The sequence below is a fragment of the Osmerus eperlanus genome, chromosome 22 (assembly GCF_963692335.1).
Source record: "Osmerus eperlanus chromosome 22, fOsmEpe2.1, whole genome shotgun sequence".
NCBI classification, from domain to species: Eukaryota; Metazoa; Chordata; class Actinopteri; order Osmeriformes; family Osmeridae; genus Osmerus; species Osmerus eperlanus.
Window position 1 is genome coordinate 9,361,331 of NC_085039.1, and position 18,146 is coordinate 9,379,476.

The 18,146-nt window shown below is 49.1% G+C and overlaps 1 protein-coding gene across 3 annotated transcripts; it reads right to left on the reverse strand.

The window, feature by feature from the left end:
* Positions 1–9,304: 9,304 nt before the first annotated feature.
* On the reverse strand, positions 9,305–17,579 carry rab11fip4b (RAB11 family interacting protein 4 (class II) b). 3 transcript variants are annotated; one of them, XM_062448436.1, is made up of 10 exons: positions 17,484–17,579; positions 15,990–16,089; positions 15,474–15,577; positions 15,038–15,178; positions 14,616–14,697; positions 13,998–14,135; positions 13,482–13,640; positions 12,555–12,596; positions 11,921–12,064; positions 9,305–11,709 (listed from the first exon to the last, which is right to left on the reverse strand). In XM_062448436.1, exons 3-10 carry the CDS (start codon positions 15,527–15,529, stop codon positions 11,593–11,595), a joined length of 879 nt encoding a protein of 292 aa, XP_062304420.1. In that variant the 5' UTR covers positions 15,530–15,577; positions 15,990–16,089; positions 17,484–17,579; the 3' UTR covers positions 9,305–11,592. The 3 variants fall into 3 exon arrangements, with proteins under 3 accessions (XP_062304420.1, XP_062304419.1, XP_062304421.1); XM_062448435.1 differs by having other exon boundaries at positions 12,555–12,632; XM_062448437.1 differs by lacking the exon at positions 12,555–12,596.
* Between the last annotated feature and the right edge of the window lie 567 nt (positions 17,580–18,146).

Here is an 18,146-nt window from a genome sequence, read left to right on the forward strand (position 1 = left end):
GTGTGTGGGGGGGGGCTAAACAAAACAGCTTGGGTTGGTTCCAGAGACTGGCTAGCTCCTTCATGCGGTTCAGTAACGTCTGGAGGGGAGAAGGAGAAATTAGGTCGGGAGGGGGGTGGGAGAGAGAGAGAGAGAGAGAGAGAGAGAGAGAGAGAGAGAGAGAGAGAGAGAGAGAGAGAGAGAGAGAGAGAGAAGAGAGAGAGAGAGAGAGAGAGAGAGAGAGAGAGAGAGAGGAGAGAGAGAGAGGAGAGGGTTGAGGAGAGGAGAGAAAAAGAGAATGAGAGAAATACTGTTTGAGCTGGCGGGCAGGCATGAATTTTGACTTAGCAAGGCAGGATACCAGTAAGGCCCATTGCAAGAACAATGACACCAACAGCAACCCTACGAAAAGTGCTGAACTTGCCCGACAAGTATGAACGAGTAGGCCTGACGAAGCGTTCGTCAGTGCCGTACTCTGACCCTTTATGTACAGTACGGCACAAGAGAACGTTCTGGGCACGAAGCCTCCTATTTGACGGTGACATGCTCCTACAGCACACCGACACTCTCACAGGCAACTTCAACAAGACTTCCCTGCCATCCCCCTGGCTGTGATCCAGTAGACGCTAACCGAGCTGAAAGGAAGGAGCTGAAAACCAGTTTTCGAGCCTCTTTGTGGCGCAGTTCGTCGATTGCGAACCGTCCCGCTTCCCCCCCCCCCCCCTCGCGAAACGTGCCGCGCGACGGAAATCCCGGGGGGAGATGAAACGCATACGATTTTCATTAAAGGAGCACTCCTGTCAATTTCCCTCTTGTTTTCAGAGCGCCGGTGCTGCTTGGCTTGGGAGGGAGCCGAGCACATTTCTCTGAGTCATCACACGGGGGGGGGGGGAGAGACAGCCGAGGGTGGGATGAAGGGGAGGGGGGTCTGGAGTTCCCCCTTTTCGCAGGCGGAAGAGCGAGGGAGCAGAGCAGCAACAGGCGTGCTCCATTGTTCCAGGCCGTTCTGTGAAAAGAAGCGAGCCTTCCGCGAGCGGCGCACGCCGCCGTCTCGCCAGGCCGACGTCACGGGGAGAGAGAACACGCTAGGAGGCCGGCGGACGATATCCACGGGCCGCCACGCAAACTCTCCGAACGGCGCTGGAAATGTTCTTTCAGCTTTTCAAAGTGACCTTTTTTCTTCTTTTTTGTACGCCGACAGCATTTTAAGGTTGACATCCCTAAGAGATAGAAAGATCTAGATACTGACAATACGTTGTTTTAATGAGGGGAAACCAGGTTTCATCTAACTAGGCATGAGAAGCAACAGCTTAAAGGGGCGAGCATTCAAATACGTCAGACTGATTTTGACAAGAGTAACCAGGAAGCGTGAAAAGGGACGCCAAGTTGCTGGAGACCCAACTCCAAGATAAGGGTTAAAAATAAAAATAAACGTTCAAGCGAGGCTGTAGAGTGTAGTCACAGGCCTTTTTTTAACTCGTCCACCTCGTGTCAAGTCAGAGACCGGGCCACCGTCTGGTGTGGAAAGAAGCGGGTGTGACTTCACACTGTCGTAGGTGCACCTCTTAAAAGGGCATGACGATGACGTCACTCAGACCCTGATCGGTTGCCGTTTCCAGGAAGTGGCGACGTTTCTCCAAGAACCCAGGAGGAACAAACTCAACTTAAAAACGTGGAACAGCCAAACCCTGTTAAAGCTACCGACAAAAGGTTCCTCTGTTTAGCCAGAATGACTCAGCAGATGTTCCCCTGCCGTTGAGAACAATCTAGAAAGGCCGAACGCCTTGGCGTTGGTGTTCGAAGGTTTATGGGGCCAGAGCTCTGAATGATATATCGGGCCGGGATGACGTAAGGATGAAGGTGGAGGCGGGATTATTAAGTCGCACTGACAGACTAATCACCTAGTTTGGCCTTCTTTGGGGGGGGGGGACAGCGAAAATGATTGGTGATACATGGGAGTGAGACTCGGGGGGAAACGCAAGACTCCGCTGAGCCTCCCTAGCAGTATGTGTGTCCCCCTGACCTGGCAGCTTGTGTCCTCGTCCCCCACCACCACCAGAGAGGAGAGGGTCGGGGGTCAGGAGGGGTGGACATATTTGGACGGGACCCACGTGTCTATTTTCTCCACCTGGGGAACCTGAGGGTGCAGGAAACCCGAGCTGGCTTTTCCTGCTTCCGGGAAACGGGCGAAGGCCCCCCCCCACCCGGTCCATCCACGCCGAGAATGCGAGCGAAGAGAGAAACGCGAGCGTTAGCCGATGGCCGCGCGGATCTCTTTACAGTGCACCCACTGAACCCCGCCCCACCCCCCCCCACCCCCCAAACCCACCGAGCGAGGAAGTAGAGGTGCCACACAGGTGCACAGGCCCTTCGTACCAGCCATGGATAGTGGCCCGCAAAAAGCAAAGAGGGCAGGGGGACGGAGAATAATCTGGAAGGTTTTTTAGGAAGTCAGACAAACAACCTCAAGCATCCCCCTCACCATACCAGATAGCTGTAATGGAAAGGCGAAGGGGTGACCTCTCTATACACACAAGGGTTAAAATATGTGTGTGTGTGCGTGTGTGTGTGTGTGTGTGTGTGTGGGGAAGATAAAAACACGCAGGAGAGGAGTGTGGGAGTCTCCTTACTGGTGCCAGGATCTGTAGGCACAGAGAGAGGGGGAGAGAAGGGAGGGGCAGAGACAGGGATGGAGAAGAGGAGGAGAGAGAAGGGTGGGTATAGAAAAGGAGGGGGAAGCGAGAGAGAGAAGGTTCCAGAAAACGAGAGAAAGCAGATACAGATACAAAAGACAACCCCACCCCCCTTTCTTGATCTCCAAGCAAACATCCAGCCCCCACCCACCACCACCACCTCCCCTGCCCTCTACAGATAAGAGCTTGTCCTTTTCACATGTTACGCCATGTCAAAAAAAGAGCCCGTCCAGCACATTTCAAAGGAGCACGACCCCCCCCCCTTTTGGGACGTGCACAGAACACGCACTCGCTCTTATTCGTTCAGGTCTGTCACATCGGTTAGCATCTCAGAGCGAGCCTCGTGCGCCACATATGTACCGACACTAGGGAACAAAAGACCCCTGGAGAGGTGAACTGAGTGGTAAAGATAAAAATGGACGTTTACACAATAACGGCAGGGTGTGACTGCTTCATGTCGCTCCCATGTTAGAAGTGTGTGTGTGGGTGAGCGCATACCAACATGTATGATTGATTACATGGAGGGGGTGTGAGGGGTGTGTGAGTTTGTGTACTCAAGACACTGCAGATTGCATGATACAGTAGATCCTGAGAGAGAGAGAGAGAGAGAGAGGAGAGATGAGAGAGAGAGAGAGAGAGAGAGAGAGAGAGAGAGAGAGAGAGAACGAGAACGAGAACGAGAACGAGAACGAGAACGAGAACGAGAACGAGAAGAGAGAGAGAGAGAGAGAGAGAGAGAGAGAGAGAGAGAGAGAGAGAGAGAGAGGGAACGAGACAGAGAGAGAGGGAGAAAGAGAGAGAGAGAGAGAGAGAGGGAACGAAAGAGAGAGAGGGAGAAAGCGAGAGAGAGAGAGCGAGAGAGAGAGAGAGAACTGGGACAGACAGCACCAGTGATTTGAGCTCTTCCCTTCGTCTTTGTTGCCGTGGAGAGGAAGGGAAGGAGGTCACCCACACCTACGAGCGCTCAATCAACCGCCGGCGACCTTGTGTCGCCCTGGATACCGGGCGCCCGCCCGCCCGCCGCTGCCGTGCCACACGTGCCAAGTTACACCGGCACAGAGGTGCCATCCTGCCCCCGTTGTGCCAACTGCCGACGACCCCAGTCACTGCCAAGAGCTCAATAGGTCTCCTTCAGAAAACTGCCATTAGTTTGGCATGCATCCACAACCTCGAAAGTGATACATTGATACTGTGTGTGTGGGGGTGTGTGCGTGGAGAGAGGCAACGGTAAGGTTTCAGTGAATGACACAGTAAATGTATCTGAAAGAGGAAACTAGCTTCCAAACATACCCCATCTTCCAAACAGCAGAAACAGCCCATATGAAATGAAAAGGGCCTGTTTGCTTCCAGTCGGACAAAAGACACAAACTGTAACCTATTTCAGCTGGACCCCCCACCCCACCCCCTAAAAAAGGGCCCGCCATTTTTCTGTCAATACGTTTTTTCACCTTTTTTTATGTCCTAGGAAGCGGGGAATTGGTCCTACTTTGTTGGAGCTAGCGTGAGGTAACAGCTGAGAGCTCCACCTGCTAGCGCTAACCACCCCGTGGACCCGCCACGCCAGAGACGTATCCATGAGCCATGGCACATACCGGTGTAATGTGCGGTTCAAACTCAGTCCCTATGGGAGGCTCAACCTGGGCAGCTGTACCAAGACCTTGGCTGACAGCTTGCTACTGATGGCCGAGGGAGAACAAGAAAGAAAGAAAGGTTGAAGAGAGGGCAAGAGGGGGGGAGGGGAGGGGGGGAGGAGAAGGAGTGTTAGTGGAGTAAAGGAAGAAAGGAGATATTTTCAGAATGAAAGCAAGAAGCAAGAAATATGGGCTGAACCTGGACTGTGCTCCTGTCTGTGCTGAGTGCAAGGGAGGGTGTGTGATTTGGTGTGTAAAGAAAACCCCCAGAGTCCATCAAGAGGAGAAAAAAGGCGCATTCTTGGGCGATGTGTGTGTAGGAGTGAGAGTTGTCTTATCGTCAGGCGGAGCTGCCCTGCTTATCAAAATGACCCGGCCGGTAAGGAGACTCATAGCTAACCCAGCGCTAACACAGTAGATGATATGGCAGAGGTGAGATAGCCTAGCCACCTGAGAAAATGCTAGAATCAGACTAAGCCTACTCAACAACAAATGGGAAGATATGGAAGATGTTTAGCAGAAAAATTTATAATATTGAGACAAACCACATTTTTTTTATAAAGCCTGGTTAACAGGCTAACATATTCAAAATAGAACATAGCATCAAAGCATCAAATAATCAACAACACTAATAAAAAAATGGGATGTCAGTATCTAAAACGAATCAGCGATTCAATGCACCCCCCCCCCCCCCGACAATGACAGTGCAGACACTGTCGATCCGTCGCCCGAGTGCACTCTCTCTCAAGGCGTGTGTGTGTGTCCACCCTCTATTCAATAATCCAGAACTAGAGAACAAGCTTTTCAATCAGCAGTGTGCCTCATCTTCATCCAACCATCAGCCTCTCTGCCTCCGTCAATCTCTCCATCTATACATCATGCTCGCTCTACCTTTCCATCCCCCTCACCCTCCATCCATCCATCCATCCCTGGATGGATCCCTAGCCATCTCTCTCTGCCTCCCTGCCTGTCTCCCACCCAGTTCTCTCTCTGTGTGTGTGTGTGTGTCTGTCTGTGTGTGTGTGTGTCTGTGGCGGTCTGAGGGGGGCTCGTTATCCAGCACCTTGACCCAGACATCGCACGGGCAGCCAGGGAGAGAGAGAGAGACGAGACAGGCGTCACAGTCCGGCGCACCGCCGCCAGGCTACGAGCCCTGCATCCTAACAGGCCAGAGGCCACACACACACAGCAGGACAGCTACAACTACACTGACCCCTACTGGGCATGTAGAGGTACTGCAGCCTCAAAGGACACCACTTACACGTTTCGGTATGCATTTGATGTACTCGAGAGGTTGCGCCGCAACATTTTAATCGAAAGTATACGTTAAAGATCACCAGTAAAAGCAAGTGATTCACTTGTGGAATCCTTCTGGAGAGTTCAAAGGGCCCAGTTGGAAGACCCAGGCTCATTCCTGAAACCAGGACAACTTAAAGCCAGGATGGGTCTTAGACACCATCTGCTGCATTGCACCACAAACTCAGTTTGGAAGTTAGGAAACTCAGTTGATGCCATTACGAAACCTGTCTCGTTTAGTCATCGGGCTAACTCTTTTAGCATGTAGAGGTTTGCCAACTAATACCACAGGTTGCTGTATTTCCCACACTGTGCACTGTCACCTAAAACCCTATGCCCTGTCGGCTAGCCATCTGCTACAACTCACAATATGAGGAAACGGAGGAGCCTTTGGTATTTCTTGGACCATGGCTGGATAATCAAGTACTTCCTGTTGTCCAGCTCCAAAAAAAACCCAGACTTGACATGGTCCACCATTTTTGTAACTTCAATATCACATGCTGGAGTCTGGTTCCACTTTGTAAATAATTTCTCCCTCATTTCAATCGGAAAGATTGTTGTGGACATGTTCTGAGATCTGCGAAGGAACTTCAAACGTCTCCTGAAATACCACCCGGGCCGCGCGGTCCTGTCCAGGAAATAAAGCGCCCCCGTTTGTGTGTTCTGGTGAACGTTGGCTCTGGCTAACCACAGTGACTTCCTGTGTGAGGCTAACATCCCATTACCAGATCCCCCAGCCAGGCCGGTTGACCAGAGGTTCTGTGTGGACGGGAAACCGCCACGGATGTGTGACTCACGGGGGAGGAGCAGGTCCCGATCAGAGTCTTTTGATCAATAACCCTTTTTTTCCCACTTCCAAAAATACACATTTTCATGCATGTGTTTAATGACGGACCGTTGACTCATTGACACCAACCCCACCCCTCCCAACTCATTTGAGTCACACATTTCACAAGGATAAGTGATAAGTCTCCCTAAACAGGGTTGGCTGAAGATTAGTTCAATCGTCGTTTATTCACAAGGGTGTGTGTTTTTGAATGAAATCAAGAGAATCCCCCCCCACCACCACCACGCCAAGCCCAAATCCAAACCTGAGGATGTGGTTAGCCGTGTGGGATATATGGATCAAACCCACATTAATCACTAGCCAGGATGCTCACTGACAATAAATGCCGCTTCTGACGATGCGATGGCTGCTGTTAACACAAGCGACGCACACTGAGGACTTCGCAGTAGGACATAGACACGGAAATGCCAACACAAACATCTGCAGTTAGCACACAGAAAACACTACATTTCCACAAGCTTACAAACAAAACAAATAACTTCTTTGTGTGTCAAACTACCAACTGTCCTCCGTCCAAAGGCACATTCCATTGCAAACTGGCCTCCAGCAAACCTTTACACACTTGCACACACAATCCTTGGAGCATACTCTGAAGTTCTCACAGGTAGGAGAGCATCCAAAGAGGGCACACCTCTTAGTCGGTCTGATCTTACCTTAAATCATTTCTCTTTCAAACTTCTCCAGAACCTTCTGGCAGTGAATTCCAAAGTAGTTACTCACAAAGTATTCAAAATTCAATTATATTTTGTTTAAATGGTAATTTCGTCATTATAAGCCTCTTCAGCACACATGCATGCGTGTTAGTGTTTAAACGCACACACACACACACACACACACACCCACACTTTAACAGCCAGAAAATGCATCCACACCTCTGAGGTCTTCACCATGAACCCAATGAACTCCCTAAGCTTTCCACAGCTCACTCAGCTGAGCTGAAACAACAACAGAAAGTTTGCCAACAGCGCCACCCTGTGGATGTTTCACTCCCTTAACCCTTAACTAGGGTTACAAAGACGAGCTAATGGAATGAGGGGAATTTCGAAATATTGTTGGTTTATTGTTAGAAAACAGGGAAGGGAATGCAATCATAAAACTGTTATACTCAACATATCTACACTGGACTGGTTTAAAACAATTGCTTTTCAACCAACTAAAATCATCCAAACAAAATCATGAATTTTCTTTCAATAAAAGGAATTAATAAAATGTACAATCCAACCAGTCCGGAAACGTCATCGTTATTATCTCCATGATAACCACTCGAGGAACATGTGGAACTAAGACATTTCAAAACTAAAATCCTATGTTTGTAGAAAGGCCCTATCTAAAAAGGGCCTAAGTAACTAAAACCTGACTGGCTGTATGACGGCTGATGACCTTTAGGCCTCGGCTTCGTCAAACTGCCCGTCTACGGTCAGACAGACGTGTCGGACCCACTTGATGGGAGGAGGGTGGTAGGAAGCAGGGGTGTAGTCTGTCGTAGCGGGGAGCGCGGGGGGGACGGTATGACCGAAGGTCAAGCCCTGGAGAGACACTTCCTCTGGGTCTGGGAGAGAGGGTGGGTGGGGTGGGGTGGGGTGGGGTGGGGTGGAGGACATGGTTGGAACTCAATGCTGTGGTGAGAACAGAGGATATGCTACTTAGAAGGCTGGATGGGATACACAGCCTGCATGCGACCGTTGGGTCGTGAAAAAGCCATCGCGTCCTACCGTAGGGTTCCTCCGGCCAAGAGACACTGCCCACGGAGTCGAGAAGCTCTTTCTCCCAGTCCTCGCTGTCTCGCACGGGAAGAGGAGGAGCCTTGGAACTCCATTTCCTGTTCCTGGGGCCGTGCCTCCAGCGGTCCCTCCTCCCCCCGACCTGCGGGGCGGTCGGGGCTGGAGCTCCAACTGTGGAACGACCGTTTCCTGGGCCCCGGGAACAGCTGTTGGTGGTAACCGGGTTACGAGTATTGACAGGAGTGTGTCTGTTGACCAGGGGGGAACTGTCGACCAGCGCAGTACCATTGACCATGCCCATATGTTTACTGGCTTTCTGTTTCACAGTGCCCTTGCGAACCCTCGGAGGGTTGCTGACTGTCTGTGGCATTGCACTGTCTAGGTTCACCATGCTTTGGAGACCTGGGTGAAAGAGAACATCATGACTAGTTAGATTTAAATAGTGTACACTTGCTCCATCAACAGAAGAAACATGATGGGCATTTGTAGCTTTAGTATTTTACTTTATTGCCAATTTTGATGACTGCTATTGTAGTCCTGAACTGATTACCAGACCACGGTCTCCACGCACTACACTATGCTAGCCACATCGTGGTGACACTGATTGAGTCAAGTCAACCCTTGATGTACGCGCTAGGCTAATTGTGATTGTGTGCCAGCAGTAGGCTATGTCGAAAAAGACTCGCTAATAAAGCTTAAAAGAATAAGTAACTGAAAGGCAAAACTTACCAAACGTAACTACAATTCTAATTAGCGATTGAAGTGGTAGGCTATAGCGACTTTTACCTGTCTCTATGAAGGGCAATGGATCAATGGCATTTCGTCCACATGGGAGTGCAGATGTCAATAGTCTGACCTCTACCGTCGTAAATTAAGAATGGTTCTACATCGTCTTTATTCAATACAGAACAAACTATAACCGGGTTAAAGCAAACCTGACTAGGACTGTTTTTATGAAATCCCCATTGTCCTCATTTTTCTTATTGGAAAATGTAGCTTGGTTCGCTTGAGATGGCCTAATATTGTCATCGGGTTTGGGATAGAATGATGGATGGAAGTCTCTGGCCTGGGACAGCAGTACTTTAGCAAAGGCACAGTAGACAAATGCCACACAATATAGTTGGTCACTCCGGGATGTTATCATGCCAAGGCAATTGTCTTTATTGACTGTACAACATAAGTATGTACACCAACATCGCATTTAAACCTCACATTAGTAGCGTACACAGTACAGCCACATACAGCAGGTGGTTACGGCGTTTAACACGGCTAGGTTCAAAGAAAGTAACAGAATATAGCCTACCGATAACCCTCAAATAACTGTCATCACCGTCTCTCACTGTAATTACCTCTATTGATGGAACTTCTACACTGAGTACAGAACTATCACAAGGAGGGCCGTATAGGAAGACGGGATAAATATCCCAAAAGTTAGGATAGCCGAAACGAACAACCTGAAAAGCAATTGGACTCACCATTTCTAAAAGGGACAAATTCAGCATTCAAACAAAACAGGATTCATAAACAGGGCATCACAAAAAATAAAAACGGTGAAAATGTAATATTAGACTACTCAAATGCGTATTAGCTTAGATACAAAGCATTGTGCTATCGGTCTACTTTTTTTCATTTGCGGTACAGTAGATGTCTCAGACAATCTTGCTATTTCCTGACGAACGTTAAAAAAGTCATCATGTAGGCTACTGGCCTGTAAAAGAGTTGTGAGTGGCACATGGAAATCACTAGTTCTGTACAAGCCACGTAGGCCTACTATACTGTAATTTAGTTAGGCAGACTTGAATGCAATGTAGCATCGATGAGCTGGCTAAACAGTAGCCTATAACTTATACTGAAAGTAAAATTAATTTGTTTTAAAGGCACATATATCAGAAAAGGTGAAAGCATGCACAAAGAAACACTTGTGCAAGGAGCAAAACTAGAGGTAAGTTTACATCAGTCATAACGGTTCACCTTTCCCTAAAGACGTCCTGCCAAATACACTTAACTGAATAACTTTTGAAAAAGTACCTCAACAAATTGAAGATTTGTACAGTGAGAGCCTTTAGGATTTACAAAAATGCAAAGTGATACATTCATGAGAATTACAGTATTGAAATCAATAAGCACACGTGACAGTGCAACCCAAATACATCCCAGTAACATTGCTTTTCCAGTATTTCATTCCAAACGGTAGCCAGTTTCTCCAGTGCATACCGCATGTTACTGCTGTATGTATAGGGATGTTGGGGGTGACTGAAAACCCTACTGTAGAACTGAGAAATGTCTAAACAGTGACAGTCCCATTGTTAAGACGCAGAATACATTCTGTACCTTCCTATCCACTGTGTAAATGTAACATTCCTGTGCATGTATTGCTATTGCAAGCCCCTGCTAGATAAACAGTTACCCTCAATTAGTCAGACACCTGGGTCAAACTGGCCCCATGTAGCTCAAGTAGGCCTAACCCGCTGCTGACTAAGGAGGGCTTCTGTCATCGGGTGAGCAGCAGTGGGCCCTTGGTCAACGCCCTGTAGACATTCCATGTCTAACTGAACTATTTCCTGTGTCTCGGCATGGACACTGCACATTTAGAGGCCTCGGACTTCAGAGGCCTTTGAATGACACTCTCGTTTTCTCCCTTCCTTTTTCCTCGAAACGTTATTCCTCATACATGGTTGTTTATCTTTCTGGTTGGTCCTTTCTCGCTCAAACTTTCTATCTATCCGTCTCTCTCTCTCTCTTCTTCCCTCTATGTACTTCCCTGTCTCTCTCAAACTTCCTTTAGCACAGTCAGAAACACCTGCTTCTTTACGTTCATCATCAACATGCCTCTACTGTGTGGGCACTCTCCCACCACTTGTTTACAGTTGTGTCAGCAGAAATGATAGGGTTTGAAATGTCAGCCTGCCTGACTCCCTCCATTGTTCTGCTCTTCTGTGGGTCTTTGCATATATCTAATCATAGATACTAAATACAACATATGATGTTGCGGTCGGGTACAGTAGATACACATGGTTTATATTCACATTGTTCCAGCTACATATTCAACCCTTGTTAAACGACTAAAGCCCTCCATATTGAAAGCCCCCCCTTTTCACAATTCCCCAGAATTGTTTTTGAGACATAAGCCAAGGGGAATGACAGATGAAAACGGAGTAAAAAGTGCACAAGAGATATCACACACCTGTCCACAAGACAGTCACGGACGAACCACAAGCTCGGTCCCCCCACCCCCGACAACTCCCTTTAGTCGTTGAGTCAACGAAATGAAGTCCCTGGTCGCCTCTGATGGATAGCCAAAGTTCACTTTCACCACCTTGGCAGTAGGGGGCGATGTGGAACTATTTCAGTGCGGTTCCTCTTCCTTTCCCTTATTTATCCCAGAAGGAGAGAGAGGGATGGTAGGGTGGAAGAAGGGGGTGACCCTAGGTCTTGATCTCCAGGATGGAGGGGTTGTGGTCCAGGATGGACAGGATGATCTTGTCCATGTACTGTCGGAGGCGGAAGTTGATTTCCTCCTGCTCCTTGAGGGCTTCCATAAGCTGTGGAAAAAGATCACACCAACGTCATTCTTACCCGACATCCATACCTTTACTAGATCTCAAGCTCTGAAACCAGTTGGGGCAAGTTTTCCATGCTGTTCCATGGCTATATTACATGTTTTTTGGGAGGGAGGGGGGGAGCAGTGCAATGCTCTGATTGAGTAATGATCGTGAAAGTAAATAGGCAGTGGGAGTGGTTGTGTATTCGTACATCGTCTCTGGAGGCGTTGTCGATCTCGGCGGCCAGTGATTGGGCCTTGGTCTGGGTGGCAAACAGGTTCTTGGCCTCGTACAGACTCAGGCTGAGGATCTGGCCGTTCAGGTCGTCGTTCTGCTCTCTTAGCTTCTGGTTCTCCTGAAGACAGGGGTGGAGGGAAGGGGAGAGAGAAAAAGATAAAGGTGAGCTTTGTGGTTGGAAGGTTCCGGAGCAACTGGGTTTGGAAAGCTTTCACCAAATGGCCACTCTCGCTCTCACGCAGCATAGAATTGTCAGTCCACTTCATTCACACGTAGTGAGTACATGACAGAACTACTCAAGCCTCAAATGGTGAACACTCACGGCAAATCAACCCTCTCTCTCTCTCTCTCTCTCTCTCTCTCTCTCTCTCTCTCTCTCTCTCTCTCTCTTTATAACTCTTTCAGACTTCCTCTCACAGCCACGCACGCCACACGCAGCTACGCTAACACCTTTGGGACAGAACGCGGGTTACGGGGTGTTACGGCACAAACTGCTCGCCTGCGTCTGTGGTGAAGCTCTACGAATGTCCGGTGGTGTTATTAGGGGTTAATGGGAAGGTCGAAGGTCAAAGGGTAATGGAGGTCGTGCTTTGGTTTTTTTCTTTTACCCTTGGACAAGGACGGAGTCTTGCCCCGGCAGACACCAGGAGCTGGAGGTCAGAGGGAAAGTCCTGGTTGACATACCGCTGGACACACACACACATGCACACACAGACACGCACACACACATGCACACACACACACACATGCACAGAGGAGTACAGGAAAGACTTGATTCAAGCCTTCCCATCCAGAACGCAGATCTGCATCACAGTAGTTCTCTCCGTGACAGGATTTAGAGATTGTTCCTCAGTCTGGCAACATGGAGAGTGCGACTGAGAGAGTCCACAGTTTGGAGGGAAAGAAAACGAGAACAGTCGAGACAGAAAGGAGACAAAGTACTCGCTGGAGAGAGAGAGAGAGATTATGCAACAACAACAAAATGAGCGAGAAACAGGGGGAGAGAAATGGATACAGATGAAAGCTGAGAGCAATGCAGGGTAGAGTGCACCATCCTGTCAGAGCTGTACCGAGTTTGATGAGTGGACCCAAGTGGGCTCCCAGCCCCAACCCCAGATTCACTCTGGGAGACACACTGACATGATTCAGTATAATTATTTCCTGGTTGGGTGGCTTGCCTCAAGGCCAGGAGCTTGGCCACAGTATTTTAATTATACTGTATATAAGGAAACTCATCTTATCTCCTGTCCTGTGTTTACACTGGGGACTAGCGTACTGCAAAGTCTGTAAAAAGATAACATTCTTGCCCCTGACAGGTAGATATCCCTATCTGGTTAGGGATTTGTCTATTATGTCTCACTCTAGGGAACTCTAAGGGAAGCACCATACCTGTTGTTTAGTGCTGAGGTGTGAAGTGTGCCGACCCATGCACAGTGTACACGCATATTGTATGGCTATATGTCACCACATCGGGTGCAATAGTACAAACAGCTAGCGTTAGCCGCTAGCGTTAGCCGCTAGCGCGGGGAGCTAACCTGTTTGAGTCTCTTGACCTCGTGCTCCAGTTCCATCTCCCGGGTCCTGCTGTTGAACTCAGACAGGCTGGAGGAGGAGCTGCGGCCACGGCCCGGCCTCTCCGTCTCCAGCTTGAACATCTGCAGGTTCTCCAGCTCACGCCTCAGGTCCTCGATCAGCTGCGCACAGGGGGAGGGAGGGACGGAGGGAAGAGGGAGGGAGGGAGAGAAGGGTGGGTGGAGGGAGGAAGGGAGGGAGGGAGGGAGAGAAGGGTGGGTGGACAGAGGGAGGGAGAGAGAGAGACAGAAAAAGACAGAGGGAGAGAGAGAGAAGGAGGGGGAGGAAGATGTAGAGAAATAAAAAGACAGAAAGTGTGAGAGACAGAGAGAAAGAGAGAGAGAGTGAGTGTATGTACTGTAAAACGACCAAACGTTAGCACGCTGAGGTGTTTATGCAGCAATTCCACAGCGGCACCGTATCTCTGAGCACTTCGTTTCCCCTGGCGTTCTCAAAGTAGCGTGTGGCTGCTTTCTCACCTCCTGCATGGCCTCCCTCTCTTTCTGGAACTCGTGTCTGTTCTGCCTCAGCTTGTCCATCATCTTCCTGTAGAGGTCCATCTCATCCTTCAGACGCAGGCTGGTGTCCTCCAGCTTATCAGTCATACGCTGCTTCTCCTGCGGGGCGGGGACACACACACACAAACACACATCCATATGCACAAATACACAGGCACACACACACACACGCACGCAGACAGATACACACAGGCACGCACAAACAAAAACACACACACAGAAACAAAGAAATCAAAACGTGTTCTTATACATTCGACAGCACGGCCATCATCATTTGACGGAGTCGCTGTTCTGCGAGTCTGCTCCCAAAAAGCGCACAAGGTCCACAGAGGCGTGACAGGCGTCACATGACAGGCTGAGAACAGACGTGTTGACGAGGGCCCCGACGCAGCCTTCGCACTCGCTAATGAAGCTCTGCTGAGGCACAGATGGCCGTTTGTCTGAGTGTGTGCGTGCACCTGCTCTCGTGTTTCATCAAGGGATGCATCATCTGTAGATATGGCAAGCCACATGAGTGAACATGAACCCAAGATGTGCGTGTGTGTGTGTGTGTGCGTGCGTGTGTGCTGGGACCCACACCTCATCCAGTCTCTCCGTCTGACTCTTGAGCCGGCACATGGACATCGCTATCTCTCCGTTCTCCTCCTCCAGCTGCTGAAGTCTGTGTTGGTCGGAGGGAAACTCATTCAAATACGTTCAAATACATTCCGACAGTGGCTGGCTGCTGTCGTTCCAAGCCTGAGGTGACACTCATTCAAATACATTCTACGGCGGTGGTTTGAGAGCAGTGTGTGTGTTCTCTCCATGACTGTGTGTGTGTGTCCTCTACATGACTGTGTGTTCTCTCCATGACTGAATGTGTGTGTGTGTTCTCTCCATGACTGTGTGTGTGTGTCCTCTCCATGACTGCGTGTGTGTGTGTGTCCTCTCCATGACTGTGTGTGTGTGTTCTCTCCATGACTGTGTGTGTGTGTCCTCTCCATGACTGTGTGTGTGTTGACCTGTTAGACAGCAGCTCGATCTCGGTGCTCTTGTCTCTCTCCATCTTGCTGAAGGCCTCTCGGTGTCTCCTCAGCTCCTCCTCCATGGTCTGCTCCGCCCGCGTCTCCTGGTCCTTCAGCTGCTCCTCCAGCTCGTGGACCCTGGACACACACACACACACACACACACACACACACACATATGAACACACACACATGAACACACACACACACACATGAACACACATGAACACACACACACACATGAACCCACACACACGAACACACACGAACACACACACACACACATGAACACACACACACAGGAAGACACAGCATTTGGTGACAGGACTTATTGGAGATGTTGTACATTTGGGGCGTGGGTTGTGTGTGTGTGTGTGTGTGTGATGTGTGTGCACCTATGGGTTGTGTGTGTGTGTGTGTCTGAGCACCTTACCTGTGAACCAGCTGGGTGTTCTCCTGTTTCAGCTTGGACTTGAGATCTCCGCTCATCAGATTGTCGTTCTCCAATTCGGCCACCTTCTTCTCCAGGTAACTCACCTGGGAAGGAGACGGAGAGCATGTGTGAGAGAGAGAGAGAGAGAGAGAGAGAGAGAGAGAGAGAGACAGAGAGAGAGAGAGAGAGAGAGAGAGAGAGAGAGAGAGAGAGAGAGAGAGAGATGAAAAGCGCGCGCGAGAGAAAGAAGGATTAGCTGACACTGCAAAATGAGAATGCGACCATGCGTGGTAATCTTATTGGACACAGTCAGCATATCGACTGTGCAGCCTCTGATGCTCATCTTTGATATGATTCAAACACATTCACACACACACACACACTGTCCACACAAACACTATACTGTACACACACAAAGACAAGGAGAGAAGTGGCTGCGATGTACGGTACAAAGAAAAACAGCATGAGAGAGAGAGAGCGTGAGATCAAATGAATGTGTGTGTGTGCCAGACCTACCCTCTCGGTGATGTCGATATCACAGGAGTCGATACTGTCTCTGAACAAGTCCTCTGTGCTGCCGTTGCTGCTGCTGAAGTTGCTGTTGTGGAGCAGCTGCCTGCAGGACCAACAAGACAGGGAAGAAAACGTCACACATGCACACATACAGACACGTGTGTATGTGTGTGTCCAAGTCTGCGCTCCCGCAGTGAGACTGCAGCAGGATCCGACAGATATAAGACCATAAGTGTGTGTGTGTGTGTGTGGTGTGTGTGGTGTGTGGTGTGTGTGTGGGTGTGTGTGTGTGTGGGGGGGGGGAGGCAGAGGGTGGTCTATGAACACTCATTGCTGACACACACCCACACACAAATATGACATTCACACCGTTGTCACTGCAGCTAACTCACTAATGGAATGACTTCACACCAGCCCACCCCTGCTTTCTATTAGCGATATTGTGAAGAGAGGAGAGGAGGAAAGGAGGGGTGGAGAGGAGAGGAGAAAACAGATGAGAACAAAAGAGAGGGGGAGAGAAAAGAGAACAGAGCACAGAGCGGAGAAGGAGAGAGAGAAGGAGGACGGCGAACACTTTTCAGGACTATAGATCAGTTCTGGCAGGCCCATTTTCACTCTGCCACTATAACTCAAAAAGCAGGTGGAGAGAGAGAGACAGAGAAAGAGATACAGAGAGAGGGAGGGAGAGAGAGAGACATAGAAAGAGATACAGAGAGAGGGAGGGAGAGAGACAGACAGAGAAAGAGATACAGAGAGAGGGAGGGAGAGAGAGAGAGACATAGAAAGAGATACAGAGAGAGGAAGGGAGAGAGACAGACAGAGTAAGAGATACAGAGAGAGGGAGGGAGAGAGAGAGACATAGAAAGAGATACAGAGAGGGAGGGAGAGAGAGAGACAGAGTAAGAGATACAGAGAGAGGGAGGGAGAGAGAGAGAGAGAGAGAGAGAGAGAGAGAGAGAGAGAGATAGAGAGAGAGAGAGAGAGAGAGAGACATAGAAAGAGATACAGAGAGAGGGAGAGAGAGAGACAGACAGAGTAAGAGATACAGAGAGAGGGAGGGAGAGAGAGAGAGACATAGAAAGAGATACAGAGAGAGAGAGACAGGGTGCGAGGACAAAGAGCTTGATAGATGAAGCACAATGATACTGCTGTAACTGCACTGAGATAGCTCCTATGAAACCACTGTACACAGAATATGCAAATTATTCATGAGGTAAGTCTGGAAAACCAGTCTGACACTCACACGCACGCACACACACACACACACTCACACACAGTGTCAACATATACCAAATGAAAGGCTGTCGAAAGAGAGTGTAATGGTTGAGGAAAAGGGGAAGAGACTATTGTTGATGAGTGTGTGCGCAGAAATGTGTGTTCAGTGTGTTCATTAACCAACGATCTGCCTAAGCCAACACACAGAGTAAACAGGCACCGACTATTCACAAACACACACACACACACACACACACACATGCACAGACACACTTAACTCACCTTCCAAAGGCTGTGCTGGAGATTTTCCTAATAGGGCTGGAAGGGAAATTAACACAAATAATATCAAAGTTTTATTTGAACTTGGATTTCATGGATATTTAGAATCCCGTTGAAATGACTCCAGCCATATCACAAAACACTTAATTGCTGTTTGATAGGAGTTCAGATAGTGTTGTTTAGAGTTTGTAGGGAGGAAAAGTAAGAGAGCAGAGAGAGAGAGAGAGAGGGCATTCTCAATGTTAATGGATTCTTCCCTTGTGAAGGTTCTGGTGAGCTCAGCAATAGTCTTGTTAAGATAACTCTGTTTCAGTATTGTGTCTCTGGGTCTTCATTACGTCAATGTGTACTACACACACACACACACAGACACACACACACACACACAGACAGACACATTGTGACAGGGTTATCGAAACGATCTGTGTTCTCCCCATATCCCCGTGTCTCTCTCTCCAACATGCCCTCCACCTCAACTCATAGTGTTCTCTCCTCCTCCTCCTCCGTGGCTCTCACAAGACCTGTCCATCCACCCTGACCCAACGTCCCCGCCTCTGTCACCCCACCTTCCCATCCTCCGCTCAACCAAATCCTACTCTCTTCTCAGCCCTCTCTCCCTCCCTTTTCTTCTCTCCACTTTCCCATTCACCCTTTTTTTTGGGTCGC

Excerpts from the sequence above, each read along its gene's own strand:
- rab11fip4b (XM_062448435.1), bottom strand. The coding sequence starts at position 15,529 with ATGAGCGGAGATCTCAAGTCCAAGCTGAAACAGGAGAACACCCAGCTG. Across the intron at positions 13,641-13,997 it reads AGAGGGAGGCCATGCAGGAG|CTGATCGAGGACCTGAGGCG; the intron begins GTGAGAAAGCAG and ends CCCTGTGCGCAG. Across the intron at positions 12,065-12,554 it reads GACTCCGTCCTTGTCCAAGG|GAGAACCAGAAGCTAAGAGA; the intron begins GTAAAAGAAAAA and ends CCCTGTCTTCAG.